This window comes from Rhipicephalus sanguineus, chromosome 1 (assembly GCF_013339695.2).
Source record: "Rhipicephalus sanguineus isolate Rsan-2018 chromosome 1, BIME_Rsan_1.4, whole genome shotgun sequence".
Lineage (NCBI taxonomy): Eukaryota > Metazoa > Arthropoda > Arachnida > Ixodida > Ixodidae > Rhipicephalus > Rhipicephalus sanguineus.
Genome location: NC_051176.1, coordinates 28666534 through 28687338, shown reverse-complemented (window position 1 = coordinate 28687338; position 20805 = coordinate 28666534). Strand labels below are relative to the sequence as shown.

Sequence of the window (20805 nt, the reverse complement as noted above, 5' to 3'; positions counted from 1 at the left end):
TTAGTCAGCTGTAATCACTGCAGCTGTGCTCAGCAATACTGAGAGGCGGTGGCATACATTCACACGAATCAATCAGACGCTGACCTGCTTGATCGGTGGTGAGCGGCACGCAGCAAGAAGATAGTTTTACAGACACGACGTAGCGGCGAAGAGACGTTGTGGTTCGAAAATTTTCGCGACGTGATTTTCTGCCACCAGAGGCGGCTCCCGCGTCTTTTCGCTAGTGAGGTCCTCTGTTAACCGCTGGGCGTGTTCTTTTCTTCCTTATGACCATAAAGTGGCCATATGCGGGATATAGAAAGCAAAAAGACAGACACAAATAAAAAGAAACATTGGTTTGGAAGCAATTTCTTTAGTATACATTAACTTTATTAAGTACTTTAGGCACGCCTGCCTATATTGATAGCTACTTGCTCTAGGAGATGATGAGGGTGCTTGCATCGACGAGCGACAATCGATGAATTATGGCGTCAAGCTGGAAGTTCTCAACAAGTTCCAAAGCACGGTTGGCAAAGATAACGCCTAAGTTTATACAGAAACAAAACTCGCAAAAGTTTGTGTGATCTTGCGGGATCAAAGATGCCTGCTATGAATAGACTTTGTTAACAAGGGTGTAGTAGATGTCGAAATGAATGTAGAATATCTTGAAAGCGATATGAAATGTAAGCGAAAACAAAGATTCCCCATTAAGTACATCAGATCATTTCAGATTACGCAGGGAGCAGGAAAGACGTTGGAGCAACCGTCCAATAAATTTAAATATACTTATGAGGCGTTACAGCTTTGTACTGAACTTTGAACACTCAGCAAAGATGCTAAGGCTCGCATTTTTCATGGTGTAATGGCCCTTGATTCAGCAGGCAATTCGTGGTGATAACGTGTCGCAGCACTTTGTGAGAAACGCTGTCCCTTGACTGCTGCCGCGCTATTTGAAGTCGACAGAACACGAGCTCTGATCGCAGTCTAGTGGTATTGCCGTGACTTGTTGCGTTTGATTGTATTTATTCTCGTCCTTCTTGCAGAGCGTTAGTAACAGCCATCTCACTTGGTTCGAGGTTTTATTTTTGCTGGCATCTCCGAAAACAAAAAACAAAAACGTGAGAGAGAACCGAAACACACTAACACACGGAATGCCCATTCGAAACAAAATATGAAACAACTCTTGCGTCAGGTAAAATGACGGCAATTATAACGTCCATTGTGCGAAATAAGTTTGTGTACGTAGTAAAACGACTTTTCTGAAACCGAGCTTCACCTGCTCGACCAACGCACACACAGTGGTGAGCCAAAGCGGGTCGGGGTTCGTGTTACTCCCAGGTGGGTGGCGATACACTCGACTTCATGGCAAGGCGAAAGTGCCCCAGCCACCCTTGAAGGCCTCGCGATAGGAGGTCTGACACTACTTGCAACAGGTGCACTGCCTTATGTGGGCGGTGCCGCGCTACACATTCGACGTTTAACAAAGCCGCGGTACATCGTTTTCAATGAACGGCTCTATGCCAAAACGAACAATGTCAAAGCACCCAGAGGTCCTCTTGTCTAGATGCCCCCCATTACTAAATGCAGTTCAAGTACTTTTCTGAGCGCATTCTTCATTAGCAATAGAAATGGGCTGCTCGTTGTCTCCACACGTAAACACTTTGGCGTTCCACCCACAACAAGCAGTCATCTGATTGAGGCCGCAGCTGTTGCAGCGGCCGTTTACGTGCAACGCAGCCGCTAATCTAGGCTCCATTGTCCACACGCAAACACCAAGAAAAAAAACCGCAGATTGCAGCACCGCTCGTGTGAACAGTGTTCACGAGAATTGCACAGCGTGTCAGTCCATCTGTCGGTCACGGGGCCTACGATGCGCATATCACAGGGAACGGCCCCGGTGCGTGCTCCAGTGCTTGCCGAGGCGTCGTTGTCGAGGCGCTGGCTTTATGTGACCGCGGAGCCTTCTTACTTCCTGTTCAGCAGCAATTTCTCCATGCCGATTATGGGCGCCTCGAAGACGAGGCTTAAGACTAGGGAAGCCATGTACGTGAGGACGATGTTTCCTATGGCGAAATAGATCTGCAAACATAGAAGCGAAAGTGATTGGTGTTGGCACACTCCATGGGCAGCTCAGAAATGTCCTCAGAAAACTCATGAAAGCTCGATAAAAAGAAGAGCTCGAGATGGTAGATGCGTGGAAAACTGGACACTGAGAAGGAACACGGGACATCGCAGATGAACACACGAAGAGCAGTGTTTTGTTTGTTCGCTTTGCTTTTTTTGTAATTTCAGCACACAATGCCACAAATTAGGGTCGTCAATAGTTAGTCACCACTACAGCAACGGCCAGTGAAAACAAGCACAGTTAGTTTCAATGGAAAAATGCCGTTTCTGGAGTATGCTCGAAGTATGAGGGCTTCAAATGGCCCTTACGCCCCTGCAACCAAGGACGGCCCCGACGGAAGCACACGGAAGGTGTTAATTATGCCGCAAAATATCGTCGATTCGCTGCGACTTCTTTTACGAGCTAATTTAAGCCCAAATGAAATGTTCCAATCTATAAGAGCCAAATCCAAATTTTACTCTGAATACCGACGATAGTGGGCTACATATAATTTAGCCGCAATATCTATTTGAGGTATTTTGGTGACATGAGCACACCGGCAAAAAATTGTTGGAGCAGGCGCGGCCATATTGTCAGTAGCAAAAACCTGCGCCTTGCTCAGTTTCAGTTAAAGTGGACTTGGCTCTTTCAGAAAAACAAAAAACGCCAGGACATGTGGTGAAGATATTACGCAATTCGATTGTGCACTTTCAATGGCAAAGCACTATATGGGCCGTGCATAGGTTGTAGATTTGCTTCCCACCGACGGCAAATAAGAACATGATTAGCGAGCAAAAAACTTTTCCCAAATAAAATGTGTGACTCCTATGCTGGTAATTCAATGTTATCTCGTAAATTATAGGCGCAGTGTCTGTACTGTCTACAGAAACCGAGCTTCCTTTACAAATAGCCCTGTCGTATTTCTTGTCCGTTCGGCGATATGGTCACAACAAGTGTTCATGGCGAACAGATCCCCAAGCAGGACAAATGGCGCTCAGGAGAGACTCACCAGTAGAAAGGAAGAGTAGTCGAAGCTCTCTTCCCTCGAGCCGTAGAAGATAACCATCAGCACCGGGTGTATGATGTACGCGCTGAAGGTTAACCGGCTCAGGGGCACCAGAGCTTTCCACGAGAGAATTTTGCTCACCACACCTGCGCAAAAGAGGTGTCACTCTTTGAAGATCAATAGAGAAAAAAAAATCGAGAAAACCTAAACCGACTGCCCATTGTATCGAGGCAGTTCCTTAGCACGTAAACTGCCCACGATACGTTATCGGCTGTCAATTGCAGGTCTTTTTTCGCAACTACAAAGCGTGTATCGTGAACGGTTGTGGTCAATTCTAATAGAAAAAATGGGACGCAATGACTGTCCAGCTCATGAACTTGTACAATTTTGGGTTCGTGCTGACCACTAACCATGAAAAATAATGGCTAGTATTTAGGGAAGTAAGTACCTGCGGCTACTCAGAGTGCACCGACAACTAAAGTGCCCTCCAATATGAAGAGCCGCGTTTACGCGAGCGATCTGATTGTTTTGACTGGACTTTGTTACAGTCCAACTACTTCTAATTATAGATCAAGTGCAGTCACTGACAAAGCTCTTGAAAAGATACCCCTACCAGTTTTCCGCTTAAAACATGACACGCAGAAGGAGGACGTCGTAAACGATCCTAGAGCCGAACAAGCCACCCAGAGGCATCTTCTCTCCTGTACGAGTTGCGAAAACGAGCTGTTTCTGTTATTGTAGTCCCTCCTGCCCGTGATAAGCAATCCAAATGTTTCTGCACAGCAGGCTTCAGTTTGTACTGCCTATAGAGTCCGTCAGTTCGGCGAGCGACTTACCTCCATAGCCGGCGACTGAGGCAAAGATGATCCACGCCAAGCCGAGAGCCCAGATGGAGCGAGCGAAGCCTCCGTAGACGGCTGCCCAAGCAGCTGAGGGCTTTGACTCGCCAGTGTTGGCCGGCCACATGGCGTACAGCACGCCAAGCATCATGGTAGCACACAGTATCCATCCCAGCCACCGGTAGCGCTGCGAATAGTGGTTGTTTGTTCGTCGTCTTTAATGCAGGTACGCATTGAAGGAGCTTGATTTATTTTTCATCGCTTCGGTGGAGGTCTTCGGTGCATTGGTTTGCCTCTCTCTATTTGGTCGCTATGACAACAACTGCACTCACAGGACTAGGCCACAATGTATAACAAGTTGGCGCCATGAATGTCATCAGCACAACAGGTCGCTCCCTAGTAAATGATGCAGTGTAAATAAATGCTAAGAACTGTTTTACTATGCCCGGACCTGTAGCAGCTTGTTAACTACGACAAGTGAGCATTAGCGACGCTTAAAACAGAAGACGAAAATATTTCTCATGAACGGAACAACGTACTGCCCAAGGCAAAAAATATACGTCAAACTGGGCTTGTCATCAGCGAAACACGAAACATATCAAATGACGGTGAGAAAGAGACTGAAACGAATGAGGAATACGTGCATCAATCAATCAATAGTGTCTGAACATGTGTTTGAGGCCGCTCATTGTTCGACTGTTGCCTGCGAAGGCGGCTCTTGTTCGACCACGTCCGTTCTTCATCTTTTACCAATTTCCGCCTCGCATAGACATAAATAAATTTCACTTCTTGAACATTCAGGAGTCGAAAAGAGTTACGAAAAAAGCTTGGCAGGAACTCAACCCCGTCAACTTTGTAAGACTTTAAAAATTAGCGGTGCTGACTTTTTAGCTAGTTTTTTTTTTAGAAGCACTGAGGCAGCACCTCCCAAGCATTTATGTTTATATTTTCTGATGAAACTATCCTTTCAGTATGTACTTGCACGCTCTGTTTCATCAAGGGAACGGTTTTATACGTAGTGTTTCTTGCAGACTTCCAATTTAAACACATATAGACATTTTTGTTGGATGGTTCCAAAGTTGGTAGAGTCCGACTTTAATGTTACGAATAAATGCACCACTCATCCTGGGAACGAACCTCAGTTTACCAGCACAGCATGTTTTCGAGCCGCTGGGCTGTTATTGCACAAATGATTCTCGCGCTCTTTGAAACGTTCATAGCGATTGCGTTGCGTGCCGGTTTCTCGCATTCTTCTTTCGTGGCTCCTTGCACTTTTCAGACGCTGTGTTGTATGCCCGGCCTTTCGCGACAGAAATGTGCTTTTCGCAATGCAAAGTGGATGCAGTCCGCGTGTAATGGCGTCGCATTAAAGGGACACGTAAGAGAGAGAGAGACAGAGAAAAAAAACTTTTCTTGTATTAGTAAATTACATTTTCGCATTAAGAAAAGCACCACTCTTGCCGCGAGAAGGCTTCTCAGTAAGCAAGAAAATGAACATACAGGAGGCTACGCCGCCTTGAAGTCCCTGCACAATATCGCGATGATGCCATAAATTTTGAAGGTGTTTAGTAGGACGCACGTAATGATTTAGTTGTAAAAATGAATTCACACTGTGTTCTAAGGGAACCCTAGACACAACACTGCACGTTTCAGGAAATTTTTCTTGAGCCAATGTGGCCAAAATACCAAAATGTACATGGAGTTCCGTGAAGTCACGTCGAGAATTAGAAGTTTGAGATTCTGGCGCGAAATCCGAAACTGAAAGATTGCCCTTCATTTCCTGTCCTAATAATGAGCCTACGATGGCGGCGTTAATGACTATAGGGTTTACTGAGATAAATTTATCAGTATAAAACTGATTTAGAGTTTCACGTTAGTGTCGCGTTAAGAAATGAAAACGGCGACAACGGCACGGGAAGCATCATTTTCAACACCAAATGTGAATCAGACGCTGGCACTTTTTTAACGAGTGAAGTATTGGCTGGGGTAGTTGGTTAAGTTTAATACTCAATACAATGAGCATACACAGGAAAGAAAAGAGGATGGCACAAAATGTTTCACTGAAGCAGCTGGCCGTCATAATGTTGGCTTGTATTACCTACGGTTAGTGTATCGATACATTTGAACGAGCACATTCTCAGCTACACTGTTAACTACCTGAGAGTGATGAACAGCGGGCATAGAAAGTTGGCGAGACATTGTTAGTATGCGTGCGCGGGTGTTTTTTAAACAGTTAAAGGGACACTAAAGAGAAACAATGAATCGGCCTAGATGGATAAATAGCGCTCTGAGAACTCTAATGTCGTTAATTTCGCCGTTATACGTTTATTAATAGAGGAGAAAATGAAGTTCAAAGTTTCATTTTTTAATTTGGCGCCGAAAGCTTCCCGCGTGACGTCAAAGTGTATTTATCGTATTTTGGTGCCAATGGCTCAACAAAATTCCGCAAACTTGGTATGTTAAGTCTATGGCCCCCTCAGAGGACAATACACTTCATTTTTTGCCGATTAGGAACTACGTTGTCCCTAGTAGGCGCTGTCAAAACATGTGACGTCACGGCGAATGGTGCGGAAACTTCAAGGTGGCGTCGCCATCTACATTTTGTTTTTGCGCGTTTCCTCGCTTACTAAGCGTCTTCTCGTAGCAAGCGTGGTGCTTTTGGTATCGTGACAGAGTATTTACTAATATGAGAAAAATCGTTTTGCTCTTTAGTGTCCCTTTAAGGGTGGTTAGACTTATTCGGGAAAACAATTTTTTTTAAGCTCCGTGGTACATTACTTACCTTTCTGATGATGATTGACCCCTGCGTGCGATGAAGAGCGTAACCCGTCGCCATGCCAACAAGGAACGGACCAATGCGACAGTACGGCTTGACGTATACGTAGCCCATGAAGTCGTTCATCTTGTCCATGGGTCTAAGAGAAGAACTTTCAGTGAAACAATCATTCTGAAAGGAAATGTTCCTTATTCACCTTTATAGATGAGCGGTTAAATTTAAAGAGAAAGATCACCCTGTAATGTTTAGCTGAAGCCAGCGCAGAGGAAAGGGCTATTACGCTATTAATAGAAGAGGGAGAGCAGGGAGTACATAAGCAATCCCATCTACACTCTACACACTATGTTTGCGGCTATAGCCCAGAAAGTTCGAAATAGTTTTGTCATGAGTAAAGGGGCACGGGGCGCGTGCCAGACAGCGCAAGGCGTCGATGGTGTGCGGGGAATGGAAAAGTACCCGATGGTGTGCACCCTCGCCACGTCGACGCAAGCCATTGGCCGGAGAAAGGCGCGTGCCACGCGACCCGAACTGAGGTGCGGAACCCCAGAGGATCAAGCAGTCATTGTTCGGTGGGGTCGTCGAGGAGCAAGGGCTAGAGGAGCCAAGCAGAGCTAGAATGCTTTTCGAGGTTTTGTCAGCGATAGCGCACTAGCCTAGGAATTTCCTGTTGTACCAATATTGTTGTAAATTTTGAGTGAGTGTTCATTTTTGTGTGCCGTGGTGTGTTAGATAAAGTTTTGTTTGCAGTGCCACCACGGTGTCTCCCGACTTTCTCTCTTTCTCTCCCAACTCCATTCCGACATTGCAAGCGCTCCCGAGATACGTGACATAATAAGTGGCGAGCCTGTGCCAGGATTTTTCCAGCGTTGGGCCCAGTCACGTATCTTTCAGAAGCCACGGAAGTGGCTATTTCGCGCAAAGAAAACACAAGGGGAGGGATAAGGGGAGCGCAAACTTTCGACTGTTTATTCCAAATTTACTGCAGTAGTATATATATACGCAAACACATGCGCAGAAAGCGAGGCAAACAACGAACAGATAACGTTTTGTGCAATGCAATACAGAGGTATAGACATGCGCAAAAGGGCAGGCTCACAACAATCGGATACCATCTTAATCACAACCTGCGATGCAAGAACGTGCTCTCTGCCTGCGAAAGGAACAATGAAGTGTCACTAATGCATAATAAACCTGGTGCTTTTATGTGAAAAGCTTCCAACAGCTCCCGAGCAGTGGTGTCCCTGCTTCTCCCAAGAATCTGAATCTTGTGCAGATACGGCTCACACTTGTGGGAACTGCAGTGGGCCGGCAAATGTGCCCCATCTTTACCTTTTAGTGACAGCTCGTGTTCCCGCGCACGCTCATTCACGCATCTTCCCGTCTGGCCGACATATGTCTTGCCGCAGGAGAGCGGAAATTCGTAAACAACACCGGTGGCACATTTTGTGTATGAGTTTGCGTGCTTCTTGCCACAGCCACTTTTTTTATTCCCGCCATTTAGAATACGCGGGCAAAGCTGAGATAGCTTCCGTGGCGCGGAAAAAACAATTGGCACGCCGTGCCTGTTTGCAACCTTCTTGAGGTTGTGTGAAATCCGGTGCATATACGGGACGACCTCAGGTCTCACCGTTCTTCGCTCTTGCTCAACCCCAGCACTGTGGTGTTCACATTTGAACTTCTGGAGGAGCGACTCGGCGACGGCGTTAATGAGCGTGCGAGGGAAACCAGCCAAGGTCAAGCGATCCAATTGGTTTTGAAAGCCCTTCTGCATGACGTGTGGGCACGACCTGGTTAGTGCAGACTCTAGACAGTGTTTGGCTATGGCCCTTTTCACGGTCTTGGAATGCGCCGACTCGAAAGGCAGCAATTCTTTTTTAGACCTGGGCGAATAAAGCCAACAGGCGTGGCGCTCCTGCAGGTTGATACTTAAATCCAGAAACTGCAAGGCACCATCGGTCGGCAACTCGTGCGTAAACACCAAACCGTTAACAATGTTTTAGCGGCCTTTTGCTGTCTCGGGAAGGGTTTGGTGTTTACGCACGAGTTGCCGACCGATGGTGCCTTGCAGTTTCTGGATTTAAGTATCAACCTGCAGGAGCGCCACGCCTGTTGGCTTTATTCGCCCAGGTCTAAAAAAGAATTGCTGCCTTTCGAGTCGGCGCATTCCAAGACCGTGAAAAGGGCCATAGCCAAACACTGTCTAGAGTCTGCACTAACCAGGTCGTGCCCACACGTCATGCAGAAGGGCTTTCAAAACCAATTGGATCGCTTGACCTTGGCTGGTTTCCCTCGCACGCTCATTAACGCCGTCGCCGAGTCGCTCCTCCAGAAGTTCAAATGTGAACACCACAGTGCTGGGGTTGAGCAAGAGCGAAGAACGGTGAGACCTGAGGTCGTCCCGTATATGCACCGGATTTCACACAACCTCAAGAAGGTTGCAAACAGGCACGGCGTGCCAATTGTTTTTTCCGCGCCACGGAAGCTATCTCAGCTTTGCCCGCGTATTCTAAATGGCGGGAATAAAAAAAGTGGCTGTGGCAAGAAGCACGCAAACTCATACACAAAATGTGCCACCGGTGTTGTTTACGAATTTCCGCTCTCCTGCGGCAAGACATATGTCGGCCAGACGGGAAGATGCGTGAATGAGCGTGCGCGGGAACACGAGCTGTCACTAAAAGGTAAAGATGGGGCACATTTGCCGGCCCACTGCAGTTCCCACAAGTGTGAGCCGTATCTGCACAAGATTCAGATTCTTGGGAGAAGCAGGGACACCACTGCTCGGGAGCTGTTGGAAGCTTTTCACATAAAAGCACCAGGTTTATTATGCATTAGTGACACTTCATTGTTCCTTTCGCAGGCAGAGAGCACGTTCTTGCATCGCAGGTTGTGATTAAGATGGTATCCGATTGTTGTGAGCCTGCCCTTTTGCGCATGTCTATACCTCTGTATTGCATTGCACAAAACGTTATCTGTTCGTTGTTTGCCTCGCTTTCTGCGCATGTGTTTGCGTATATATATACTACTGCAGTAAATTTGGAATAAACAGTCGAAAGTTTGCGCTCCCCTTATCCCTCCCCTTGTGTTTTCTTTGCGCGAAATAGCCACTTCCGTGGCTTCTGAAAGAACATGAACCGACTAGCCCAACAGCGTGTGCTTCCAGTCACGTATCGTCGGGGGTTGCAAGGATGGATTGGGGGAAGGTATCAAGAGTCATTCGGGAGAGAAAGCTCAATAAAGAGCAAGCTCTAAAGTTTATTGAAGAAGAGAGGGAACGCCGCCAACGAGAGTTCGAGGCGGAACGCGCCGAACGCGAGGCAAAACACGCCGCAGTGTTAGAAGCATATGCTCGAGAGAAGCAGGAACTTGAGCTTCAACTGCGATTGGCACAAGCCAAACAAGCCAAAGGGTTTATGGGACAGAATGAGAGAAGGCCCACAGAGGTTTCTTTGGGAGATGTCAATGTGCCTAATTTTGAGAGTTTTGTTTCCGCTGAGCCAAGGGCCAGTGAGCCTGCTAGTGGTGCAGATGAGACCAGTCTTTTTAGAAATGAGCAAAACAAAAAGGACTCAAGCGTTGCATATAGTGATGGTATAGCAACGGTTAGCGAACGGCATGCCAGTGTTCCTGAAGAGGGCATAGAAGAAAAGAACGTGGAGCATTCATGCAACATAGAAACAGAGGACCGCATTTCCCTGAGAGACGTGCCTAATGAAGAAAGAAGCACTCTGCGTTCGCGGGAGGTAACACCAGAGAGGAGTAGGGTGAATGGAGGGTCTCAGACGCATGTTGGTAAACGCGCAAAAGTAAAGGGAACGCCGATAGCTCTGAAAGCACCGAAAACTGGCTGTATTCAGCAGGACGCAGGATCGGCTGCTCAGGTTAGCGGTAGATGCGTCAGAATAAAGAGAAAGACCGCTCCGAAAGTGCAGAAAATATGTCCTGATTTTCTGGGTGGATATATAGTGGGACAAGGGACCAGTCATGGTCATAGAGGTAGGACGCTTTCTAGGAAAGTTGGCTCAAAGAGGTATTGGGTTATTAAGAGGATGGACAGAAGAAAACACCGTAGTGAGCACGCGCGTTGTGCAGATAAAAGCAGCCTTATAAGTAATGAGCAGAAGAGAAATGGCTCGGATGTACCATATACTTGTAACAGGGCAACGGGGAACGAACTGGAGGCGGATGTCATAGGACAAGGCATGAAGGAAGTGAACGCGACGCATCCAGGTAACAGGGAGATAGAATGTAGCTCGTCGCTGATAGGCATGCTCGTTGAAGGAAGAAGCGTTGAGCTCTCGCAAAATGTAATGCCAGCGGGTAGGAAGATCATTGGATTGCCTCAGACGCACGATGGTAAAGGTGTAAAAGGAAAGGATATGAGCACAGCTCCAAAAGTGCCGAAAACTGGTAGTAATTATCAGGATGCAAGGAAAGCTGCCCAAGTTGTCAAAGGCAGACGCGTAAAGCGAGTGAAAAACAATGTTCAGAAAACGTGTAAAGAATGCCATCATTATTTGTACAGAGAGAGAGTGGTACTGGTAAAGAGTGACAGACACCGATGTAAGACGCAGCCTGGGAAAGTTGGTTCAAAGATGCGTCGGGTGAACAGAAACAGAAGCGTCAGCGGCAGTGAGCGTTCAAGACATTGTGTAGCGAATAGCCGCGGGAAAAAACTGGAAAAGTGGCGCAATGTGAAGAAACATAGGTTTAAGTGTGGGGAAGTAAACTGGTGGCTGCTATGGTGTTAAGAAAGGCTCTGTGAAATATAAATTCTGTGCAGTGAATAGGTTTTGAGAACATTATTGTACGGCTATTTGGGAGTAAAGCTTGGGAATAATTGAATTTGTGAATATTTGAGAAGGGTGAGTGTTGCGTATGGTGCGTAGTTTTTGAAGTTTTTTTAAGAGAATTGTGCGTAGTTATTTCGGTGAGTGTAGAGACTGCAGTCTAGAGTTCTACGAACGATGAATTCGTGGACATTGTGAACGGTCGAGTGCAGTGTGTGGTGCTGTGTCAGTGAAAGTAACTGTGAACACAAGACAAGAGGGAACAGTCATAAGTTACAAGACCAACGGAAGAGCAGAGGGCCGGAACCCTAAAGAGGAGGACAAGAGCAGTTTTTTACGAAAAAACTCTTAAAAGGGGGCCCAATGTCATGAGTAAAGGGGCACGGGGCGCGTGCCAGACAGCGCAAGGCGTCGATGGTGTGCGGGGAATGGAAAAGTACCCGATGGTGTGCACCCTCGCCACGTCGACGCAAGCCATTGGCCGGAGAAAGGCGCGTGCCACGCGACCCGAGCTGAGGTGAGAGACCACAGAAGAAGAGTTGGGGATTGTTCGGTGGAGTCGTCGAGGAGCAAGGTGGTGCAGGCCAGCGTCGCGTTCGCGACGGGAACAGCAGGGCTGAGTTCTGGAGGCAGCATTGTGCATGCCCCGGGAGGGTGGCCGTCGACCTCGGGGTCTACCGAGCGAGGCGTCCCGGGCTTGCGGCAGCCTCATCACGCAGTTCTCGTGGCACCTGCGGCACTACCACAGCTCGGCAAGACGACGGCGACCCACCGACAATCACCGGAGAGCCACGTCGACAGTTAGAGCCCGTGGCACTGAGGAGAGGCCGACAGTTAGGCCTAACTGGGAGAGACCGGTGCTCTCCGAAAGGAAGGAAGCATCGGCGAGGAAGAGGGTCAGCGAGGCGTCTGATCGACGGCGACGGCCCGGAGACGTCGACAGGAGCTGCGAGGACGGGACTGGGCGTCGACTTTGGACCACCAACCGAGTCAGCGGACACCGCGAACCGTAAGAACGCTCCATTGGTATCGCGAGTGACTGAGAGGCCATAGTGGCCAGACTTTCGGGCTAGAGGAGCCAAGCAGAGCTAGAATGCTTTTCGAGGTTTTGTCAGCGATAGCGCACTAGCCTAGGAATTTCCTGTTGTACCAATATTGTTGTAAATTTTGAGTGAGTGTTCATTTTTGTGTGCCGTGGTGTGTTAGATAAAGTTTTGTTTGCAGTGCCACCACGGTGTCTCCCGACTTTCTCTCTTTCTCTCCCAACTCCATTCCGACATTGCAAGCGCTCCCGAGATACGTGACAAGTTTACGCTACAAGGTCGAACCGGTGCTTTTACACAGAAGCATCCTCATGCGCCAGTTTCGCACACAATTGGGCTGCATTCTCTTACAAAACGATGTTTGCGCTTGAAATCGCATCGCTCACGGCAATGTGTCCAAGTACGAAATTCGTTATCGGAATTATTTTCCTGAGTGCAGACAGGGCTGCAAATAGTGCCACTTGCGAAAGCATGCATATATACGTACGTTATGGACGACATGTACGGCGCTGCTGGCAAGTCGTAGATGGCAGTGTAGGCAGCCGTGAAGCTCGTCGTTCCCAGCAGCAGCGCAGCGATCAGCATCAGTCCTAGCTTTGGTCGCCTGGAAAATGACAAGCGTTGTATAACATCGGGCCGCGTGAGTTAAAGCGTTCGCCATCAATCTGTTTCGACTGCTTGCACACATGATACGAATTTCGCGTGTAGTGTTTCGTCCTTCCTCGCGTCGTTTACGCAACCAAACAGCATACAGTGGAGTACCGTACCTGTAGAGAGCGACGATTATGAAGGGCGATATGATGTAAAACTGGAAATCCACGGCCGAGTACCAGGTGTGGTTGAGGCACTGAAACAAAAGTGACACGAATGAAAGGTCGTACTTAGATGTAACTGAAGTGGCAGAGACGCCGGAAAGAGCAAATGTGCACGAAATTCGCTAGATGTTCTTCATTTTTGACACACATTTCTTACGGCATACGCGTTGATGAGAACGAAGCTAGATTGCAAGGTACTATTTCTAACTGCTGTGCGCGAACTGGGACTGCAACTGGCCCAAGAGTGAGTTCACCCAAAAATTAGTTGGCTCAGTTATACGGGGCTCTGACGTGTGTCTATTGAACCAGCAATGTCTGGCGCTGTCTTGACAAAACCAGGAATAGTATATGCAACATGAAGGCCTTAAGAAATTGTATCGGCCATCAGTGACGGCGCGCTCGTCTCGGAGCATAAAATTAGGGCAGTGAACGCGACTATGATCCCTTTAAAGGGCCTCTAAACCACACAAAGGTCGAAATTTAGTTGTGGTTTGAGAGTTGCGCACGAGTCTACAACGAACACGTTCTTTTTTTCGAAACGGTGTCGTAACAGCGGTGTTACACGCGTTTGACGATCGACACGCTGCGATCGCTCGTTTCACTCTTTCCTTCGCTACCCTCCGCTCGTCTGCTGGTCTCCTCTCCCAAAGCAGCTTTGCCCACCTCGCCGAGTGCCCATCCCAATCTCACCGTCATCGCTGACGCGTTCTTCGAAAAAGCGGGCACTTCCGGTTGCTGCGACTCCGTGAACTCCGTGCTTCTCGGCTAACCGCTGTTGTTGCCGTGCCGGCCCGTGCGCGTACGAATTGTGCCGGTATGGACCCTGAGTTGTGCGCACGCCTTCAAAGGATCGCCAACATGATGGACCCGCAGTTGTCGCGTCTTTTCGAATTTCCAGTCGGCGCTTTTGCAGCCAAGCACTGATGCGTGAAAGCCATCGCAAAACACTGTCGGATTCAGTCCGCGCAGCTCATCAGACCGCTAGGCGTGACTGTGCTGGTACGCTAGCGATTTGGCAGTTGCGTTACGGGCCGCAGTCGCCGATTCGCAAGCGCGCACGCGCGGGCAACACGACGAAGAACAGCAAGGAGCGCGGGCAGCTAACCGGAAGTAGCAGGTTCTTGTTCGACCAATCGCAGCATCGCCTGCATACCGGATCACATATTCAACACGCCGAAGTCACACACGTCACTAGGCAGACCAGAAGGGCCCGGAGAGGAGAAGAAATTGTTTCTTGGAATTTGTGGCGCGCCCGCGGCTTGTAGCGCTGCCACGTGTGGCATCGTTGACCGTCACGGCATTCTGCACACGATGCGCGTGTTTACTTGAAATGTTTCAAAACATATCGGAGGTGGTTTAGGGGCCCTTTAAAGCACATCTCTCTGATTTCTAGATTGCGCCAGAGTCTGGACATCGACGAGGTCTATGATTGCAGAGAAAAAGAGACGTTGTTCAAAACGAAGCAGATTATGCAAACCGTTTAATAATGGTGGACGGACGGATAACAGCCCTAGACAATCTGTTCTGCCTGGTTTGTCCAGGAGGCCACGCATATGCAGCTGAGCACAGTGACCACATGGGAGAGCTTTGATGTGACTCTCACTTTCCTGTAAAGTTTCTCAAGTCGCCGGCAAAGAGCGAGCAGTTTATCATATTCTTTCTCATCAGCTGTTAATAAGGAGTTAGAAAATAGATTACCACAATTCCTCCTCTTTTGCTGTTGTACCGCAGAACCTAATGCATATTAAAAGAACACCAACGCTGTGGGTTAAGTTCATGTCTATTCCACGATCGTGGGTTAGCGGTTTATTCCATCTTGGCGTCCTGACACATAGATGCCCTTTGGCAAACGTATACGCAGACCATGATAGTTGGGAAAACTCAGAATGATCAGCGCATTGTAATGTTGCCATACCTATATATATGCAAGCGCAGGTTGCAGTTTTTCATTCCAGACAGCGTACCTAGTCCGCGAACGTATTTCCTCTGTAATATTTATTTATTTATTTATTTAATTTATTTTCGTTCGTCCGTAATCTATACATCTCGTACACGAGTGTTCCTTGTTTTCAAATAGCTCGAAGGGAAATACGTGATCGGGTTGTCCACGTTTAATGCTCGGCTACTCATGAGCGTGCGCTCACAACGCTGCGATTTTTTTTTTTTTTTTGAGGGAAATAGTGAGTCTTTTTATATCATTTTGCATTCCGTGATCCGCGAAGCCGTAGTGTTAGGCAAATGCAGCCACTGTTAATTCCGGTGCAGAGTGTACGAAGAATCTACAGCACTGTGCGAAAATATAGCCCTGCCTTCGCCAGCTTTGCGCAAACTGTTTAGGCAACAAGTTCGCTTATCTTGCATATCATCTAAGCCATACAATGTTGTCAAAGTGGACCTTTTGTGTCGCGTACCATGTCCGTCCGGTGGATGAAGTTTTGCAGGTACATCGCGTTGACCCACCAGTTGGCCTTGCAGGTAAGGTCGTAGGTGGCGATGGACTCCTTCCAGCGTGGCCCGTCGCCGCAGTACGGCAACAGCACGGCGCAGAACGCGATCACGGCCATCATCAGCGGAGTCATCCTGCGCGTCTCATCTGTTGTAGTGCCCATATCACATCACCTTCTCAGCAGCAGAGTGAATAGTGCGGTATTGGTGCCACTGCAATTATTTTATCGTAGTACTTGGCCGTGAACTAAATGAATGCAACTACGTATGCCTTTGCTCTCTCTATTTACCAACATGAGTTCTAAAAAGACAGGGCGTGCAAACGCAAGAAAGAAGTCAGGACACCACAAACGCCGGCTAACAACTGAAGAGACGCACGACGGCGGAAAAGAAAGACTGCCTTGACGAATAAAACCTCAACTCAGTGCCCGAGAGCTGTTTTGCTTATATATAAACGGATTACACTGCTCCTTTCTCTCTATCTGTCCGTCTACGTTCATTATGTTCACGGGCCGGTCATTTTTCTCTTTTCGCAAAGAGCAGAGCAGCTTGCAGTATTTATCCCGGTTTACTGACGTAAACTCTATCATTTTACGTAACGCAAAAACACACCAATTATCATGATGCTGCTAACATGGCTAGCATCCTCGATTTGTGTCGATTAATGGTGGAGAATTGGTAAACAGAAGAGGTGTGCACGGGCTCCAGGTAGCCCGAAAGCCCGACCCGGCCCGCGGGCCGGGCTCGGGCGGGCCGACGTATTTTCACCTCGGGCCCGGGCCGGGCTACTTGGAGTTTTATCGGGCCGGGCTCGGGCCCGGCGCAAAGCCTGACTCAAGCCCGAAATATAGAGAATGAGCGGGAATTGTTTCCCAGCACGCATACAGCGCGCCTTTTCCGCGACCGCCCTTTACCGCTTTTCCTTTCCATTCGCCACTTTAAACAAAAGGGGAGCAGGTAAAGCACTGCCTCTGTTGCACTCCGACAAACACAGAAGTACCACCACCTGAGCGGCGCCACGCGACTGTTCGCGTTAGATTTAGGGCCAAATCCCATATGAGTGAAAATGCACGCGACAGCGACGAGTGACCCTACGTAGATCGCCTTCGTGCAAGCTGACGCTTGCATGGGCCATGGAGGAATAAAAAAAAAAAACTAGGAGGGAGCGTCACGTGACATTTTTGAAGCCCAGCCAAAAAAAAATGAAACAGGGGCATGCTGGGAAATGAGCACACCCACGTGATTTAGTTTTGGAGTACGAGGGGGGAGCGGCGTCCGAGGAGGTTGGCTCGTGAACGCTAGGCGCGCGCTCTACTCAAATTTTGTTTTTGTTCATGAGCCCGCCAAGAAAGGTCATGAGACAGGAGCATCATGGGAAATGAGCCTCGAACGCGAGAAGCAAGCGGCTTCAGAGGAGGCTGGCTTGTGGACGCTAGGCGTGCTCCCTCCTATTTTTTTTCTTTCCTCCATGGCATGGGCATACCACATACACGTGACGGCTTTGGCGAGCGAACTCCATTGTTGCTGGCATGAGGCCGTCTACTTGTTTGCTGTCTTTGCACGACAATTTGTCATCTGTGTAATAGAGACTGTTCGTCGTGTGTCGTTTGATCATATTCGATATGCTCAACAAAATGCCAAATTACCGGAAAACGATGTTTTGTTTTCGCAGCGAACCTTCAAAATTCCGGGCCGGAGGGGGCCCAGGATTGTGTTTTCGTACGTCGGGCCGGGCTGGGCGGACTGCAGCCCTTTGCCGTCGGGCTCGGGCGGGCGTTCGACAAAGTCAGCGGGCCCGGGCCGGGCTCGGGCTCGGAAATATGGCCCGTGCACAGCTCTAGTAAACAGACCCCTCCTCTGGTGTCCCTTATGTTAAAACTTACAATGCACAGTGTACTTCACTCTCAAGCATCTTTACTTTGTCTACACCTTGGTTGTGTCATGTCGTGGCATGACACACCCGAGGTGCACAACCAAGTACACCTTGGTTTTGTAAGGCGCAGTTAATGTTATAAGCGTGTGTGCTTCCCCATTTAAGGTATCCTTTACATAAACTATTAAGTTAAGATGGGGAAGCTAGTTACAGTGAGCTAAGCTAGTCCCAAGCCATGCAGTACTCGATAAAGCCAGTACTCGCAAAACGCCCTTGTGGTAAATTTGTTCATAGCAGAAAATTCCAGGCAATTCTGATATTAGTAGTATATATAGTACTCAGCTGATCCTAGACTTATCTTGATATTCAGTCTGATGCTAGACATAAGATTGAATTCAGCGTCTTTGACTGCGGTAAAGGTACCTGAATTCAGCTTATGTTAGACATCTATTGATGTTCCTTCGGATGTTACACGTGTGCCTTATGATTTAAAATTCCTTCATAGTAAGCAGGGGTCCTACCCTAGCCAACCATGAAGGAACGCATTCTTTTGTTTTTAATGTTTGCTATCCAGTGGTTGACGGTAGATGTGTGCCTACATGTTTGTGGTGTCTTGTAACATAATTCTGTTGTCCCGATTTATGTGATGTACAACCGGAAATAAAGAAAAAAAAAGATGTTACACGCGTGCCATGTTGTGACATGACACATCGCTGACTGCGATACAAACTAAGGTTACCAGCTTTTACGTGACGTAGAAGGAGCATGTGCGTCTGGGTTCCGTGGTACGCGCATTATCAAATGCGCGACGAGAAGAATGAAGGCGAAGGCAAATCTAGGAAGGAGCTTGACAATATCACTTTACTAAGAAAGTGATAAGGCGTCAAATTAACGAGGCCTTTCGTTAGTAAGCGTGGTTTACCATTTGACCGATTGGCTTTACTAATATGTCACGTGTTACGTTTGGCCGGCAAAAAGTATCAGAACGCATTATTTGCATAAAACAGAGATCAGCGAGGATCTGGTGAAAAGTCAGGATAAAATGACAACAGGTCGTGGTAACAGAAACCTGCCGTAATGTCTCGGTGGGAGAAACGAGAAGCATTATTGGCCCATATCTTGCATTACGAGGGATATATATATATATATATATATATATATATATATATATATATATATATATATATATATATATATATATATATATATATATATATGTTTCAACTCATACTTTCAATGATCCTACTCCAGACAGCGAAACTTCGAGCTTGCCTTAGTTCGACTTACCTCCAGTACCTGTGGACGTAGAATAGTAGCCAGCGAGTATTTCCGCCATTTGATGCCAACTGCTTTAATGTCACGTAGACAACCAAAAGGCCGCTGCAAATGCCATGAAAAGCACATTTTTTAAAAGAGCACCAATTACGCTTACACATGTATTTACCATACGAAATTTTAGTGTAAACTATTGGTACATTTAAACTAAATGACCACGAGAGAGGGCTATTCGCACAAACATTTGAGGCTACGACCTGTTACCCCTCGACCCCCCCCCCCCTCAAAAAAAAAGAAAAGAAAGAGGAATAACAGGGAACAGCACTGTCACAAGCTAATATTTCATGACAGCGATCGCTATTATAACAGCATGATTAGCGCGGCAATAGGCCCAGTAACCAATTGACTTGCATACGACAAGCTCTATGGATGCGGGTCTTGAAGAATGACACCGCAAAGTCATGCTGAAAGCGCGTATCAACAAGCGTGCTACACGTCCTGACACTTTTTAATTTTCCAAAGCCGCGTCAAGAAACTAACTACCGCGCTTTGCGTACGGCATTAGGGAGAGTGTCCGCGTGCCTGTTCATAGATTATCGGAACGCCCAATTACAGCAGTGATGGCAGCCGTGCATAACAGGGTGCTGATTTTATGCTTTGCTGCATTATGCGGTCGCGGGAACAATAAACCTCGAGCACGAAACTCTGTTTGCGTTCTATTTCACAATAAAATATTTTGAATGAACTGTGCGGTGTTCGTACGTGATTTTGTTTATAGTGGGCTCAAAAAAAGTCGTTGCGTTCTGTGCACTTTATAAGGCACACAATTCTCGACACATTAAACAAAAAAATTTGTAACCCTTGGCTTACCTTATGAAGAAAAATGTGTCCACAGTGACGGTACCATTGGCAAGGCCTTGGGTTATGATGTCTTTGTGAATTACAAGCAGGTCATCCATATTTCCTGAAAAGAGAGAGAACAACGAGCCCCGTGTCAAATGTGGCTACTGCACTTTGGCAGCTTCAGGGAAGCTAGCGCTGAAGACACAGGGACCAAGGGCAGGACGCCCTCTTCCTTGGTCCCTGTGTTTCCAACGCTATGGCTTCATTGAATGTACCGCACCAACTAGCCCGAAAGTCTGTTCTCTTGGAATTACCTTTGGAAGCACGTACCAAATATACAGGTCGAGGTTGCGGGAAAGTTCGCTAGTGCTCAGCTGGTATTTATCACTACTAAATCCTATGGAGAATCACTTTCGTAATCCAACTCTTGAGTTGTACGCGATAAAACCACTATATAATTACGAGGCACGCGGTACTGGCGGACGCTAGATTAATTCTGACCACCTGTATGGAGGCATGCGTGTGTTCTTGCATTCCACTCCCATCGAAGTGTAGCCGCCGTGATCGCAAAGCCCGTGAAATGAAACTTAGCAGCGCGACGTGCTAAGCCAGCGCGGTTCGTACAGACCAGAGTGAGGGGTGTAATGTGAAAATCAAGGAATCCGGCTTACTATAGGTGACCCACTGCTTGGAAAAGGAGAACGAGTGACCAAGGATGATCCAGGCCATGCTGAAGAACCGCAGTCCGTGAATGACCTGGATGAACTCCTTCGTGCCGCTCGTGTTGAAGATGTTGGCCCCGTTTGCTGGGATGGAGAATGCGAGCAGTGCGCGGCTGAAGGGGCTCCCTGCAGGCGAGAAAGGCAAGACGCATCATAAGTGGCCAAAAATTTTGGTCTTTTGGGTGTGTTGGGCGTGTGCACTGAAAACGGCTGAAAATGTAACATTTCTTGATGTCCTCGTTCAACGGGAGAGAGGGAAGAAATGCGGCAAGGCGCGAGTATATAAACCACCTTGCCT

General features: G+C 47.7%; 1 protein-coding gene across 1 annotated transcript in view; it reads right to left on the bottom strand.

The window, feature by feature from the left end:
- Window positions 1-1044: 1044 nt before the first annotated feature.
- The window catches only part of LOC119389945 (nose resistant to fluoxetine protein 6), a 100481-nt gene continuing 80720 nt past the window's right edge, over window positions 1045-20805 (bottom strand). The window contains exons 7-16 of the mRNA XM_037657403.2: window positions 20457-20633; window positions 19813-19906; window positions 18955-19047; window positions 15761-15929; window positions 13302-13381; window positions 13022-13138; window positions 6711-6843; window positions 3926-4115; window positions 3093-3235; window positions 1045-2058 (exon numbers count right to left, since the gene is read on the bottom strand). Coding sequence (XP_037513331.1) covers window positions 1945-2058; window positions 3093-3235; window positions 3926-4115; window positions 6711-6843; window positions 13022-13138; window positions 13302-13381; window positions 15761-15929; window positions 18955-19047; window positions 19813-19906; window positions 20457-20633 — 1310 coding nt within the window. The 3' untranslated portion in view covers window positions 1045-1944. The remainder of the gene's footprint in view (window positions 2059-3092; window positions 3236-3925; window positions 4116-6710; window positions 6844-13021; window positions 13139-13301; window positions 13382-15760; window positions 15930-18954; window positions 19048-19812; window positions 19907-20456; window positions 20634-20805) is intronic.